The sequence below is a fragment of the Stegodyphus dumicola genome, chromosome 2 (assembly GCF_044657685.1).
Source record: "Stegodyphus dumicola isolate Sdum_Otavi_A_Nest chromosome 2, ASM4465768v1".
NCBI classification, from domain to species: Eukaryota; Metazoa; Arthropoda; class Arachnida; order Araneae; family Eresidae; genus Stegodyphus; species Stegodyphus dumicola.
Window position 1 is genome coordinate 277,189,779 of NC_140769.1, and position 13,918 is coordinate 277,203,696.

At 29.1% G+C, this 13,918-nt stretch overlaps 1 protein-coding gene across 4 annotated transcripts in view; it reads right to left on the bottom strand.

Annotated features, from left to right (window-relative positions):
• LOC118186046 (tetratricopeptide repeat protein 5-like) overlaps window positions 1-13,918 on the bottom strand; it is a 44,570-nt gene that overhangs the window by 28,196 nt on the left and 2,456 nt on the right. For 2 of the 4 annotated variants that reach the window (XM_035356032.2, XM_035356031.2), the window contains exons 2-4: window positions 13,693-13,825; window positions 11,132-11,349; window positions 2,132-2,279 (exon numbers count right to left, since the gene is read on the bottom strand). In XM_035356032.2, coding sequence (XP_035211923.1) covers window positions 2,132-2,279; window positions 11,132-11,349; window positions 13,693-13,825 — 499 coding nt within the window. The remainder of the gene's footprint in view (window positions 1-2,131; window positions 2,280-11,131; window positions 11,350-13,692; window positions 13,826-13,918) is intronic. The other 2 variants (XM_035356036.2, XM_035356035.2) reach the window with 2 other exon arrangements.

The window sequence follows — 13,918 nt, forward strand, 5'->3', positions numbered from 1 at the left end:
CCAACATAACCATTTTTTCACAAAGCAAAGACAAAAGTTAATAGTTTTTATTGTGAAGACAAAGTTTTATTTCAAACAGTAATACATATAAATGTCTAAATCTATCATAAAATGGCTTAATGATATACCAATGTGACTATCATCTTCAATAACTGTTACTAGCAATTATTTCATATGAAAATATAAGGAAAAACATAAAGTCAAAACTAAGAAAGGTCATCAAAATATAATATAGATAGATGGTCTTTTTAAAATATACCAGAACAAGTAACTAAATGAGACTTTTTGGGGGGGCCTGACCAAAGCTTTTATGGTTAATATTCCATAATTGGGGTGAGCGTCAAACTTGGCAAGAATTTTTTATTCGGTGCGGTTTTAATTTGGTTGTGGTTTCCAGCTGTATTTTTTCTTGTGGCAAACCTAGAGCTTTATTTCGGTAATTGTAAGAATGCAAATTTAGTGTAGCCATAAGATTTTTTTTTAATTTAATTTTGAAATACTGTGTTTGTTTTTAAAAGTTTTACTGTTTAATATTATATATATATATATATGTTTAATATTATATTTATATAAATATTTGCAGGTTAAGCTGTTGTTGGTGGGAGAATGTTGGATTTCAGATGACGTGAAGTATGAATGTTTTCATTTAATTTTATTTATTTTTTTTAGTTTTGTTTCTTGCATGTGGCAATCGAAAGATGTGGAACATTTAAAGTTTTTTAATTTTGAACGAAAGTTGTTTAGTGCGTTGAATTCCAAGAAGTTGTTTTATCATTTAATCAATTTCATTTACTATTCTATTTTTGCACATAATAATCATGTTCACCACTGTAAACAAAAATTTGCTACTCTGTTTACGTTTAAAACTCACTTCGCAGTGCTCTGATCTGATAAGTGTATATATTTATTTACTCAATAATTATTTACAAGAATTGTTCAATCATTTTATGATGAATTACAACATAGATAGGACTATGATTTTACTTGCAAAGCTATTGGACTTTGTTTTACTCATCTAGTATTTTATCGTCTCATTTTACTATTCTATTTACATAAATTAACCCCGTTTCACTACTGCAAAACTTAAAAAAGTTACTATCCTGTTTACATTTAAAAATCACATCTTAGTGCTTTCAATGCAAAAAAAAAAAAAAAAAAAAAAAAGCCAAATTTTGAAGGCCAAAATAGTTTGGCACCAACTTACCCTGTTTATAGAATATTAGCCACTTCTATACACAACTTACATTGCTAATGATGATTATAGTAAAAAATTACACAGATTAAAAAAATTAAATAAATTAAAAATATTAAATAAATAAATTGTAATTTCACTTTAAATTTGGATGCATGTATTACCTTTCAACATAAACAAATATAAAGTCTATCACTATTAAGGTTAATAATAGAGTCATCATGCAGTGCGCAACAGTTTCCCGTTCTACGTTTATCCCATAAATCGTTGTTTAGCCCAAACTTCTTTTCTACATACAGATTAAGCAACATTAGTTCTTTCTTCACAGGAGGAACTTTTGTCAAATTTTCATACAGCTTTTAGATATACAATGGATTATTATTTTGTGTATACTTGGGAGTATAACTATTTTATTACCATAACTTATTTCTGTAACTTTTTATGTTCCTCTAAATTAAATATGACAAATGAAAAAATTCATTAATTTGCATTACAGTAAATGCATAAGTGGCATAAAGAAACCAGAAAACCCAATTATCTGATTTTTCAAATGTTGATTTAATTAAATCTAATAACTGAAGTTTTTCTGTAGTTATATATTAATTAAGGAATATTATTTTTGAAACAAATGAAAAATAAAAGCAATAATCTTGAATTTACCCCTTCCAGTCACTGATAAAATTAAACACTTTCTGAATATATTTTATTTCAGTATCCAGAAATGTATTTTGAGGATAATAAGTGCAATTGTTTTAAAACAATGATAAACAAAAGGATGAAGAAATTCAATTTAGAGATTTACACTTCTCATATAAACTTAATTCATTAAACTTACAATAATCATTAACAAAAAAAAAAAAAAAAAAATAACATATTAAAAGGTATGTAAGCAGAATACATAATTCAAAAATACACAGATTTCTAAATCTGTTTACTTACACCATGAATTTCCATCTTGAATATTCAGATTCACAGCCTCTTTAGCCTTTTCTAAGCTTTGGTGAATATTAGCAATTTTTTCTTCCGGGGTATCTCCAATCTGCCGTAAAACCATAGACAAATTTCGTAGAGATTCTACATTTTTCTCCTATAAAAAATATTTTTCTTGTATTATATTTATAAAGATAAATATGACTACAAAACTATTTCCATGCATACAAAACAAAATATACTTAATAGATGGAAAAGAAGCATGCTGACTTTAAAATTAGGCCAAAATTAAAATTAGATTTCCATATATCAATAAATATTCTTAGATAGTTTTTGGTACTTGGAAAAGACATATTAAATTATCTTGAAATATATCGACCTGAGTACTATAACTAAGCTTGCCAGATTTCAGAAATGTTCAACCAGGACACCGGAATGCCCCCCGGCATCGCAGGTATTCTAGGGTACACACCCTTGGCAGGTTTTTAGAGTGTTTTAGAGGGTCATTTATTCTCCATGACTAAATGGTTACTTGATAGGAACCTAATCAATGACACAAGCATATAAATTTGAACATTTTATTTCTTATATGCTAATATTTTTAAGTTACTGGAAGTAAGAAGAAACACTTTAAATGCGGATTAAAAATTTGAACAATATTTACATGTACGTTTTTTAGAAAGTCTTTTTTTGGTTTTAATCTTGTAAAAATCTTCAGAAGCTAAAATCTGATATTAACTTTACATGTCATCTAGTCTTTAACCGTAGTTTCCTTCATCAAACACCTATCATCAGTCCATGTATTGTTCATCAAAGAAAATACTCTCTCAACTGGTGCTGATGGTTCCAGGTAGTTTTCACCTTTCATACAGTACAGACATAACTGACAAAGAAAGTGATCCTAAATAATACTTCACAGTTAATTATTTTTAGACTTTTTGGTCACTTATAAAATCAAATTTAATTTTTACTGAGACAAGAAGTAAACCAGCCGGGGCTCCGGGATTTTGTCTGAAAACCGGGACGTCTGGCAAGCCTAACTATAACCAATACCAATATTATCGCAAATTTTGCATAATTTTAAAATTAAATTAATCAGTCTAATTAACATGATTTTTCAAGCAAAAAATAATAAGTCTACACTAAAAAAAAAAAAAAAAAAAAAAAAAACTTTATCAGAGATCCTTTGATAATTCTAGTTGGCTCATAGATGGCTTTTTTGCCTTTGTCATACAACAAAATTCGGCATTTTGGATCTACATATATTGAACCCAGTGGGATCTTATTGTCTAGCATACTAGTTTCTCTTTTCTTCATTGAGAAATGATTCCTTTTGCAGTAAACCCTCCATTTCAGAAAGAACAAACATTGCATTCTTCCAGTCTTGCCTCTTGTTAATTCTTCAGATTGTAACTATTTGGTGGCTATATACAGTACAGAAAGAAGAGTTTCCAATTCTGCAAGATCATTCCACAATCTTTCTGTTAGTGAAACATTAGGGTTATCTACATCTTCTAATATTCTCGTCTCCTGTTAATTTTTCAGATTGTAGCTTTTTTGTGGCTATATATGATGTTGAAAGAAGGGTTTCCAGTTCTGCAAGATCATTTCAGTCTTTTTTTAGTGAAATATTAGGGTTATTTACATTTTCTGAAAAAGTTCTTAATCCTAACAAACCACTGTATCATCAAATATGTACTTCTCCATTGTGTTGCTCCTTTTCCTGCTTGCTTCCCAAGAATGGCATCAATTTTGGGAGTTCTTGCTGCTTATCTAAATTCACCAACGAGATAAGTAAGTAAATGAATCAGTTTAATCAATAATGGCAAATATCACGTCCATCCTGCTCCCTTATATTTATTTACTAATATACCAATAAAATAGAAAATAACTATTTATTGATGCATATAGCCCATAAATAAAAATATTAACTCAGTTTGTCATTAATTTTTTTTTCAATTCACTTTAATTTCATTTCAAATTCAAACTGTTCAGCAAAAACTGGAGTCGGAGTCAACGTGTTTTTTTAGCAACTCCGAGTCCGACTCCTTTTACCCAAAAATATACCTGACTGAATGACTCCGACTCCACAGCCCTGTCTAAAACCCTCAATTTCCTAAGCATGGCAAACCTGTAATAACTGAGATGAAATAATCAGGGCACCTCAACAAAAGTAAGAAAACAAAATTTTAACAGCTATTATACACAACACCTGATATATTAAGTATTAAAGGTATGTTACATAGGTTACTGATAAAAAAAAAAGGTCGGTTGATCTTTACAATATGGTAACTGGTAGTTTGGCGACATTTTGGAGGCGATAAAGGTTACTACCTGGGACTTTGGTAATAATGTGAGCAGTACTCAGTTCCGATTACACATTATTTTGTGTGAGGGAAATGAGAGATCATCGGATATGTCATGTGATATTAATGGACGAATTACGGTTCTTTAATCGGAAAAGGGGGGAAATCAGGAAAAAATCTGGAAATTTTGTATTTGGCCTTATTCTGTGTTGTGTGAAACAGTGTTCGTGAATTTTTGGATCCCATGGCCGTAACTAAAGTGAATTCGAAATGGGTATGTGCTCATTTATATTTTAAGTAGTGTTTTTGAATTTAATTATATTTTAATTAAATGATAGTTATTTTGTGAATTTTATGTTTGTAGGAATTTGGTATACGTTTTAGTTGAAGTAAACGTGCATGGAAATAATTTAAATATCTGACACTAAGTATTTGTAATGGTTGCGGTACGAATTCATTGGTGACGTGTATAATGTAATAGATGATTTAGAGGTAAAAGTTTTTGGATATTTTATTTATTTTATATGTGGAAATGTTCATATTTGGAAAGGGTAAATACTTTTTCGCGATCAGGTAATTTCATATATGTTTTTTTTACCGGGTTTAAAGATGGAGAAAATTGTCATGTATTTTCGTGAAATTTTTCTAAATTATGAGAAAAAAGCAGTGTACATGGATATAGTGATGAGTGTGCACAATGCCATTTTTGTGCAATTCTGGGATGTTTTTTTAAGTAAAAATAAGTCGACGTGTACATAGTTTAGTGATATTTTAATTAAATGATAGTTATTTTGTGAATTTTATGTTTGTAGAAATTTGGTACACGTTTAAGTTGAAGTAAACGTGCATGGAAATAATTTAAATATTTGATACTAAGTATTTGTAATGGTTGCGGTATGAATTCGTTGGTGACGTGTATAATGTAATAGATGATTTAGAGGTAAAAGTTTTTGGATATTTTATTTATTTTAAATGTGGAAATGTTCATATTTGGAAAGGGTAAATACTTTTTCACGATCAGGTAATTTCATATATGTTCTTTTTACCGGGTTTAAAGATTGAGAAAATAGTCATGTATTTTCGTGAAATTTTTCTAATTTATGAGAAAAAAGCAGTGTACATGGATATAGCGAAGAGTGTGCGCAATGCCATTTTTGTGCAATTCTGGGATGTTTATTTAAGTAAAAATAAGTCGGAGTGTACATGGTTTATGTGTATGTGTTATTTTGAAAAACGCATAAGGAGTATGGTATTGTGCACTTTTTCCCAATTCTGCAGTGAATATTTGTCATGATTAAGCAGTTTTGTTAGATAAAATTTCTAGCATAAGTGTAATTCGGCTAGTAGATTGTTGGAAGAAGTGTTCAGTAGATAAAAAGAAAAGAAACATGTCTTTACTTCGTGAAGACAAAATGGCGGCGGGAAAAAAAAATAGAGGGTTACTGTAGGAGAGTTGGTCGCCAAATTTTCACCAAAAAAACGCCAAGTTACCATAATGTAAAGATCAACCAAAAGGTCTCTAAGCCCATGCCATCACTAATTGTTAAGGTAAAAAGCTTTGGTATGCCTGACATACCAAAGGCTGCAGTAAAAGTGAGATGAGTATGTTTGGTGAGAAAAGATCACCAGTTCAATGCAATGACAAGTGATGATAATAACAAAACTCACAATAAAAAAAAAGTTGATACTATGATTCAAGAAAGTTTATTTAAGAAATAATGACATATTATAGAGATGTTAAAAGATCACAATATATCTATCTGATAGTAAAATTAAAGTTAATATATGCAGATAATTAGCAAACTATAAAATGTCTTTATAAAAGAAATGAAAAAGGTGAATCACACCTGAGGAAAATTACAGAAGTAAATGTTGATGAGGATTAAAACATAAAAATGTAGTGTTTAATCAAAATCATTTTCCCTCATTTTGATACAACTTTTATCACTGCATTTTGTTGCAAACTTATTTTACATGATGGCAATATCATTTATCTATTATCTCTCTGACTTCTATAAAATTAAATAGCTGAACCTCCCCATAAGAAAAAAAGGAATTTAGATAGAATAAAATCATGAATATAGTATATTACACAGAATATTGGAGGGATTTATTTCAATGACAATCTGAACGTTTTACATAATCAGCAATCTCCAAATCATTAAAATTTTAAATTTTGCAACACTTTTATTGCTTTGACATTAAAATATCATCACTATTTTGGAATGACTTACTATATGGTAAATATAAAATAACATTACATATATGATAACCATAAATTTTTTTACATGCTTTACATCACTATTTCTCAAACTTTTTCCAAGCAAGGACCACTTTTATGAATTAGAATGTTCTGTGGACCACCTAACTCTTGTCCTCTTCGAAAGCAATTTTTTAGCATATTTTAAAAATGCAATTAATTAAATTTCATTTAATATTCTGTTGGCATTCAGTAATTAAGTTGACAGAAGAAAAGGTACATTTGTTTTTAATAATTATAGGATACTTAAGTTTGAGTAATTGTTATTTTATTAACTAAAAATTAAGTAAATATTAGATTTTACATTAATTACATGGATGAATATGCTGATTCTAGTACAACTGTTTTATGTTTGGATATATGCTGGTAAGTTTAATACATTCAGTCAATTTTGGTCCTCCATTTTTATTTGTATAAGTTATGAAAATCCAGTCTTACACATATACGAACCCAACCAATGTCGAGTAGTTAAGATTGCTGAATACGAGAAATTCAACCTGATTTGGATTTGAATCTAGATGGGCGGGCTCCATACTCTGTTTTCATACTTTTACCCACACAAACAATGCAATCCATTTCCCTCAGAAAGTCTTTCATTTCAAGAAAGCATTCCTTGTTTCAAGAAAGCATTCCTGTCTGCCTAAGACAGCCCTTGTGGATTTGCCATATTCAGATAACCTAACCTAAATGTACATAGAATATGTAGAAGAAAAATGAACTGAAATTTTAAGCGCCATCGCTCTGTTCAGTACATCTTGTTTTCATTCGTAATGAGGTGTACAAATTAACCATACCTTTACTTGGAATAAATCCAGGATCATTTGAAAATTCAATTAACTGCTCTCTTTTATTCGATGATAGTTTATTATTTTCAAAATTGCAATAAGAAAGAGTAAAAAAACCCGAGAAAATTCATTATATTTACCACTCAGAAAATAACTTCCAAATTGTGACCTCGCAGTTTCGAAATGCGAACATATATCATTCCATAATCCTTTTCCAACAACGAAATAATTTTTTCCTAAAAAAGATACAAAAACTGGAAGTGGTGAAAATTTTCTACGTTTTAGACAACTAAATCAAGTTTCCTTTGAGACACCTTAATTTCTCATGAGCATTACAAACAAAAAATTGACTTGTAGATAGAGATTTAAATCATTTAGTTGTGAGAACATATCTGAAAGATATGCTAATGTACTTAACTACATATCATAAGTAAGAAATTATGTTCAATTTTAAAAATTTCATCTAGAAATAATATAGTGTTTTTGCACATTTAGGAGGGTCACAAAGACAGGCTTCAAGGACCACAGTTGAGAAAAATACTGCTTTATATGAAAAAAAGTTATTATATGACAACCTCACATATACGATAAACTGATGGCATTCTACAATAAAGATAATTAAATTATCTAACTACCACAGTTTGAGTTTAAAAAAAAAATATGCTTCATTTTAATGACATGGAGGAAAATAAATTATGTACTTTAATATATTTTTTATGTGTCTGATATAAAAAACACACTCGGATTCTTGAGCACTGAAATTTTAACATGCATTCTACTTCTGTTTTTAAGAAGCACATTCCAGTTATCTCAAATTGTGGAAGCACTTCTGCAGAGAATCCGGTAAATGTAAACATCGCCAACTTTGGCGATAATAGTTCAAACCTGGTAACCTAGCTAATTCATCCTATTCGCTTTTGCGAAGGTTGTCGTTGTTCGCATTTGGAGATTTATATTCTTCTCTTATTTATTATTATTTTTTCTGAATTTTTTAACAACGAATAGATAGAAATATTTTCGCATAATTAAAGAAGTTTTCGTCTAAAGATGCCAGTTCTCGGCTCGTCAGTTCGGAATCAAAGGAAGAAAATATGGAAGGAGGGGTGAATGCTAATTTGTAACATGGCTGTTCACGTTATGTTCTTAATTATTAACAGCTGTAAGCGTGCAGAACCATGAGGTTTCCAACCCCTATAATAATTTTAAAATGTATAAAGTTCTAGTTTTATTAACAACTACTGAAGAAAATTTGATTACTATTGAAGGTTATTTGTATTGTGAAATATATTATGAAAAAGGACAGGTAGTTGTTTCAACGTAAAATGCTTTAAGCTGTACGCAAGTAACTTGGAAAAAAAAAATACTGAAATCTATGTAAAATGGATAGGTCATGCCTTCATTAATTTATTACATGGGCATGGCTCTTACCGAAATACATCAATCAACAGGCAAAGTACTTAATAATAAAAAAAGACACTTGTAATAGAAATATTAGTATTCTATATGAATTAGAGGAAATACATATAAGTATAATGTAAACGTATGTATAAGAATACTAATTGTTATTTTTTAAATGAATTTTTACATCACGTTATGTTTAATACATTGCTTTCTGTGCTAACTTGAATTTAATACAAATTTATTTTCATATATCACGTTTAACCTGTTAGTTTTACATCTACATACTTATTATCTGTGAATTTTTACTACATTGTCTGCTAACTTGAATTTACATACACTAAAAACAACATTTACAAAATATCATGCATACGGCTCGGCTCAAGCTTGGCGAGTAAAAATGCAACGGCGCCAACGGGTTCTTTCTCGAAGCGCCAACGGGTTCTCTGCGGATGAAAACCCAAAATTACCTCATAAGTAAGTTACATAAGTAGTGTAAGTAATATAAGTAGAGACTTGAAAGCAATAGTAAGCTCCCAGAGATGGGTTGAATTTCAAAAGGATATTTTAAGGAACAGATATTAGCCTACATTCTGGTCAATATGATATTATGATAACATTTTTAACATTACTTTTAAATGATTCACAAAACTGTATGAAATCACTTTTCTTATAATGTATTTGAAATTCCATTTAAAGCCATAACATAAACATGCACCAAAGTTAATGCATGAGAAGTAAATTACATTTTTCAGGAAAAAATTACAAAAATAACGTTATATAAAGATTACAGCAGGAAATCACAACCAGGCATAATTTCCCACTTGGGAGGAATTTCATAGTTTCGGGTGGGGGGGGGGGGGGAGAATGTGATCAGCCTTTTATTTAGATGTTCACTATTTAGTTTAAATTTATGAATACATAAAGCTACTTTTATTCAAGTTTTGGCACTGATCAACATTTTCTGCACTTTTTATTGTTTAATTTATAACATAAGTTAAAATAACCTGAACGATCATTTAGAAATGGTGAAAGGGGTACATGGGGAAAAACAGGTTGAGAACCACTGCTCTACACTCTTTAACATAAAATTAAAACTATAGTTTTACTTAATAACATACACATCAAATTTACACAAACACTTAGTAACTAATTTTTTATATACCTAAAACATGATATTAATAGCCTTAAATATGAATAATAAAAAATTTGAACTTATGGATTTAAATCCTTAACTGTCCTAAGTTTTAATTTATTTTAGAACTATTTATAAACTATTTTAATACAATTATTATTTATTTTAGAACTATTTATAAATTGTTCTAATACAATTATTATTAACTTGTTTTGATTAATATTTTGTTTTGCTGTTTACCTTATTTACATATTTTACAAAAGAATTTAAAATTATTAAATATGACAATAAAATATATTCTGTACTACTATGGAAATATGAAAAAAAAAAAAAAAAATACATGGTCAGATAAAAGAAATCCACATCACTGACAAAGTTAATGCCATCACATTATCATTATTAATCATCATCATTATGTTGCACCAAACAAAAGGTTGTGTATTTCCAAAACTTAAGATAAAGACAAAACACATGCACCATTCAGTGCATACTCACGAGTGGAAATTTGAGACAATATTACATATAGGTATAAAATAGCACGCAATAAAATCAAACACATAAAATTCCTTTACGAAAAATGAGGAAAGAAAAACCATGAAACACAGATAGAAAAATCTATAGTCACAGGATAAATTTTGATAATATGAATAAAAGTAGATCAGAGTTAGATCTTCTGAAACCCATATTGGATTCAGGAAATTCAAATAATGTGGTAAAACTTTGTAGCTTTTAAAAATTTAAAAATGTTAGAATGTGGTTTTTTATCAACTAAATCTTTTGCTGAAATCTCACAAGTATTAAAATAAAAATTTTGAAAGCAATTAAAATTCGGTCACTCAGTTAAAATTTGTTTAACAGTTAAAATAGTGCTGCATTCAGCACATAGTGGTTCAGCTTCACCAATCAATTCTAGTTTATTTTGAAACTTTGCAATAATTTTTTATTAAAAATATGACAAATTTTATTTTTTTTTCTTATAATAAAATTACTTGATTATAATAATTGCCAGAACTGAAGTATATAACTCATGAATAAAACACAAGCACTATTGTCTAGACATAAAAACGAGAAATGATACTGTAAAATACAATGTTAGTGTTAGTTAAATAAACATAATACACATACTTCTCTTAATGCACTTTCAAAACAACTTTTGGCAGCCTTTATGTCACCTTTCTTCCAAAAGCATGTTCCAAGTTCATTCCAAGCTTCTACATGTTTAGGATGAAATTTCACCAACTTTGTAAGTATTTCAAGAACTTCAGGTTTGAATTCAGGTAAAACATTCATTGCTTTGGCTCTGAGAAAATCATGTTCTGTTACTTTTCCAACACTGTTAGCTTCTATGAAAAATTAATAATACATGCAATAAAAACTTCTAAAAATAAGAAACAGAGCTTAATATTATCTCATAAGTGGAAATGTTGGCATGGATTTTAGAATGAAATTTTGGCATTAATGCAGGATCTAAAAATTACAAATGGCACCCATTCATAGCAAGACTCTCTTTAGACTTTAGCTATTTCAGTTTATTCTTACAAGAAAAACTACAAATAAAAGGTCAAAGCAAACCTTTGCACTAGGAAATAAGTATGAATCAATTGGTACAAAATCAACAGTTGATAGGATAATTTATGCTTCAACATTTTTACTAGCATGATAATATATATCTTAGAAATTAATTAATAAATAGTATTTCAAGAACTTGAATAAAAAAGCATAAAAATTTTTACATTTTAATTTACTTTTCATTAACTGATTTTGTGAATGGACAGAAATTCCTATACCAAACTCTTCAGACAGATTTTCACGAGCCCTGAAATCTGAAAAAGATTTTTTCAAAGCTTCTAAACTAGTGATGGCTAATAAAAAAAGCATACAAAATAGATTTCTTGCATTTTTACCTAAATCAAATATTTCAGTCCAATTAAAATTCACTAAGGATTATCAAATCTTGCAAATCTTAGGGATGGAGTAAATATAATTAAGTGATTTTTCTGATTTTTTTTTAACTGGCTATTTGTAGAGTCAGTCCTCAGTCTGGCATGTAAAATTCTACAGACCTAAAACTGGCCATGCAATTAACTAAAATGGTTCAAAATTTGGATTTCTGGATTTTAATTATCTTCAGCACTTTTTATGTGTTAAAAGATTTGCCATCATAAAATATCCAATATTCAGAATAAAGCTAACAGAAAAATGCAATACAAATTATTAGTATGGATTTCCATGCTAATAATGCCGAGAATTCAAAACTGTGTTTAACTCTTATAGAGAAAGACCTTAGGGATATGCAACTCCATTACAAGAGCAGTTGCACCTAGCCTTACGAAGAAACCTTATAAATAGAACAATCTATCCACCAAAACTCAAGGTGTGCAAACTTCTAATTTTCTGATGCCTTATCTTTGTACTTATACCTAACTAGACTCCACAAATTATGAAAAATTGGGTCTTTATATAAATATGAAGCCATGTGAACTTGAATGCAGAACAAACTGTTTAGGCATCAGCCTAGGCATAAAAAGCATATGAAAAGCAATGTTCATTATTGCCAGACTGTACTGCTAGCAGTCACAGCAGTTCACTTCATTAGCAAACTTATCAAAATTTTCAAGACAGCTCAAGACCTGACATGGCTTCAGAAACTCTTCAGAAGTTATTACAACTAAGCTGAGCTGTTTTGCTCCAAGAGATGCATAGTTGCATCCTCAAAACTTTGCACTAACAGACTGTCAAATTTCCTGATCACTGACCTGTGCTCTTGAGTAGCAGGACATTGTCAGTGAACCATAATGGAACAAGGTAGTAATAGACTTTTTCACTTCTAAATCAGCTGAGAAATTATATCAGAAATCTTGAGGCATCTATAAGTGCAGACAACACTTAATTTTTGCAACGAAAGACTTTTGGCTTCGTATGAAATAAATTTTTATTGTATTCTACAAAGTAGACGGAAATTTTTCGGCAATCCGGTAATAGTGTTAAGTCTTTTGGCAATCCAGTCTTTTCAGTACAGAGCATAATTCATGCCATTAGAAATAATAACTAAGCTGTTTTAACCCAAACAAAACTGAAAAAAAAAAAAAAAAAAAAAAAAAAAAAAAAAAAAACTAATTATTAAAATTTCACCCAAACTCATATTTATTCATTTATATTCCACATCAAGTAATTAAATACTTGGACAGTCATCCTAAAACAAATTGCTATGGAATTATTACCATTTTAAAATGATAAGAACATGATTTTCTATCCAGACACATGTTATACTGTAGCAAAAGAATTTATGGTTTTTTGATTCCACCTAAGCACTCCTTGTTTTAGACAATTCCTTTGTTGATAATGCATTTGCTATAACACCACATCATGTATCCACGTTTGATGATGTTCAATATCATGTTTGCTACACAAGATAAATATCTTCAAACTAGATGCAAAAAAAAAACTATGTTACTATTAATGAAAAGAGGAAACTTTTCATACTTTGCACGGGTGAACATCATCATAACTTTATAAAAAAAAAAGAAACATCTAGTGCATCTTAATTTTTTTTATCGATCATTAAAAAATCAATCCCTTTATTTAGGTTTATTGATATTTACAGTCTCTTTATAATGGATTTATTAAGATGATGCATTTTAAACAACATAACAGTTACTGAAATAAAAATAAGAAAACAGTATTACCATTTTCAGTATCAAATAATTTCAAAGTCTTATTCAGTTCTATAGTCAGATCTTCTATTTTTTTGTCAGCATGATCTGTTGAGTGATGCTCAAAGTAATGATCCCTAAAATAGTACAGTTTTTCAACTGCTTCCTATTAAAATGGAAGACACAATTTAAAACATTTTTCTTTAACTATGTTAAAATAAAGAAAGAAACATAAAATGCATGTGTATTAATAGATGAA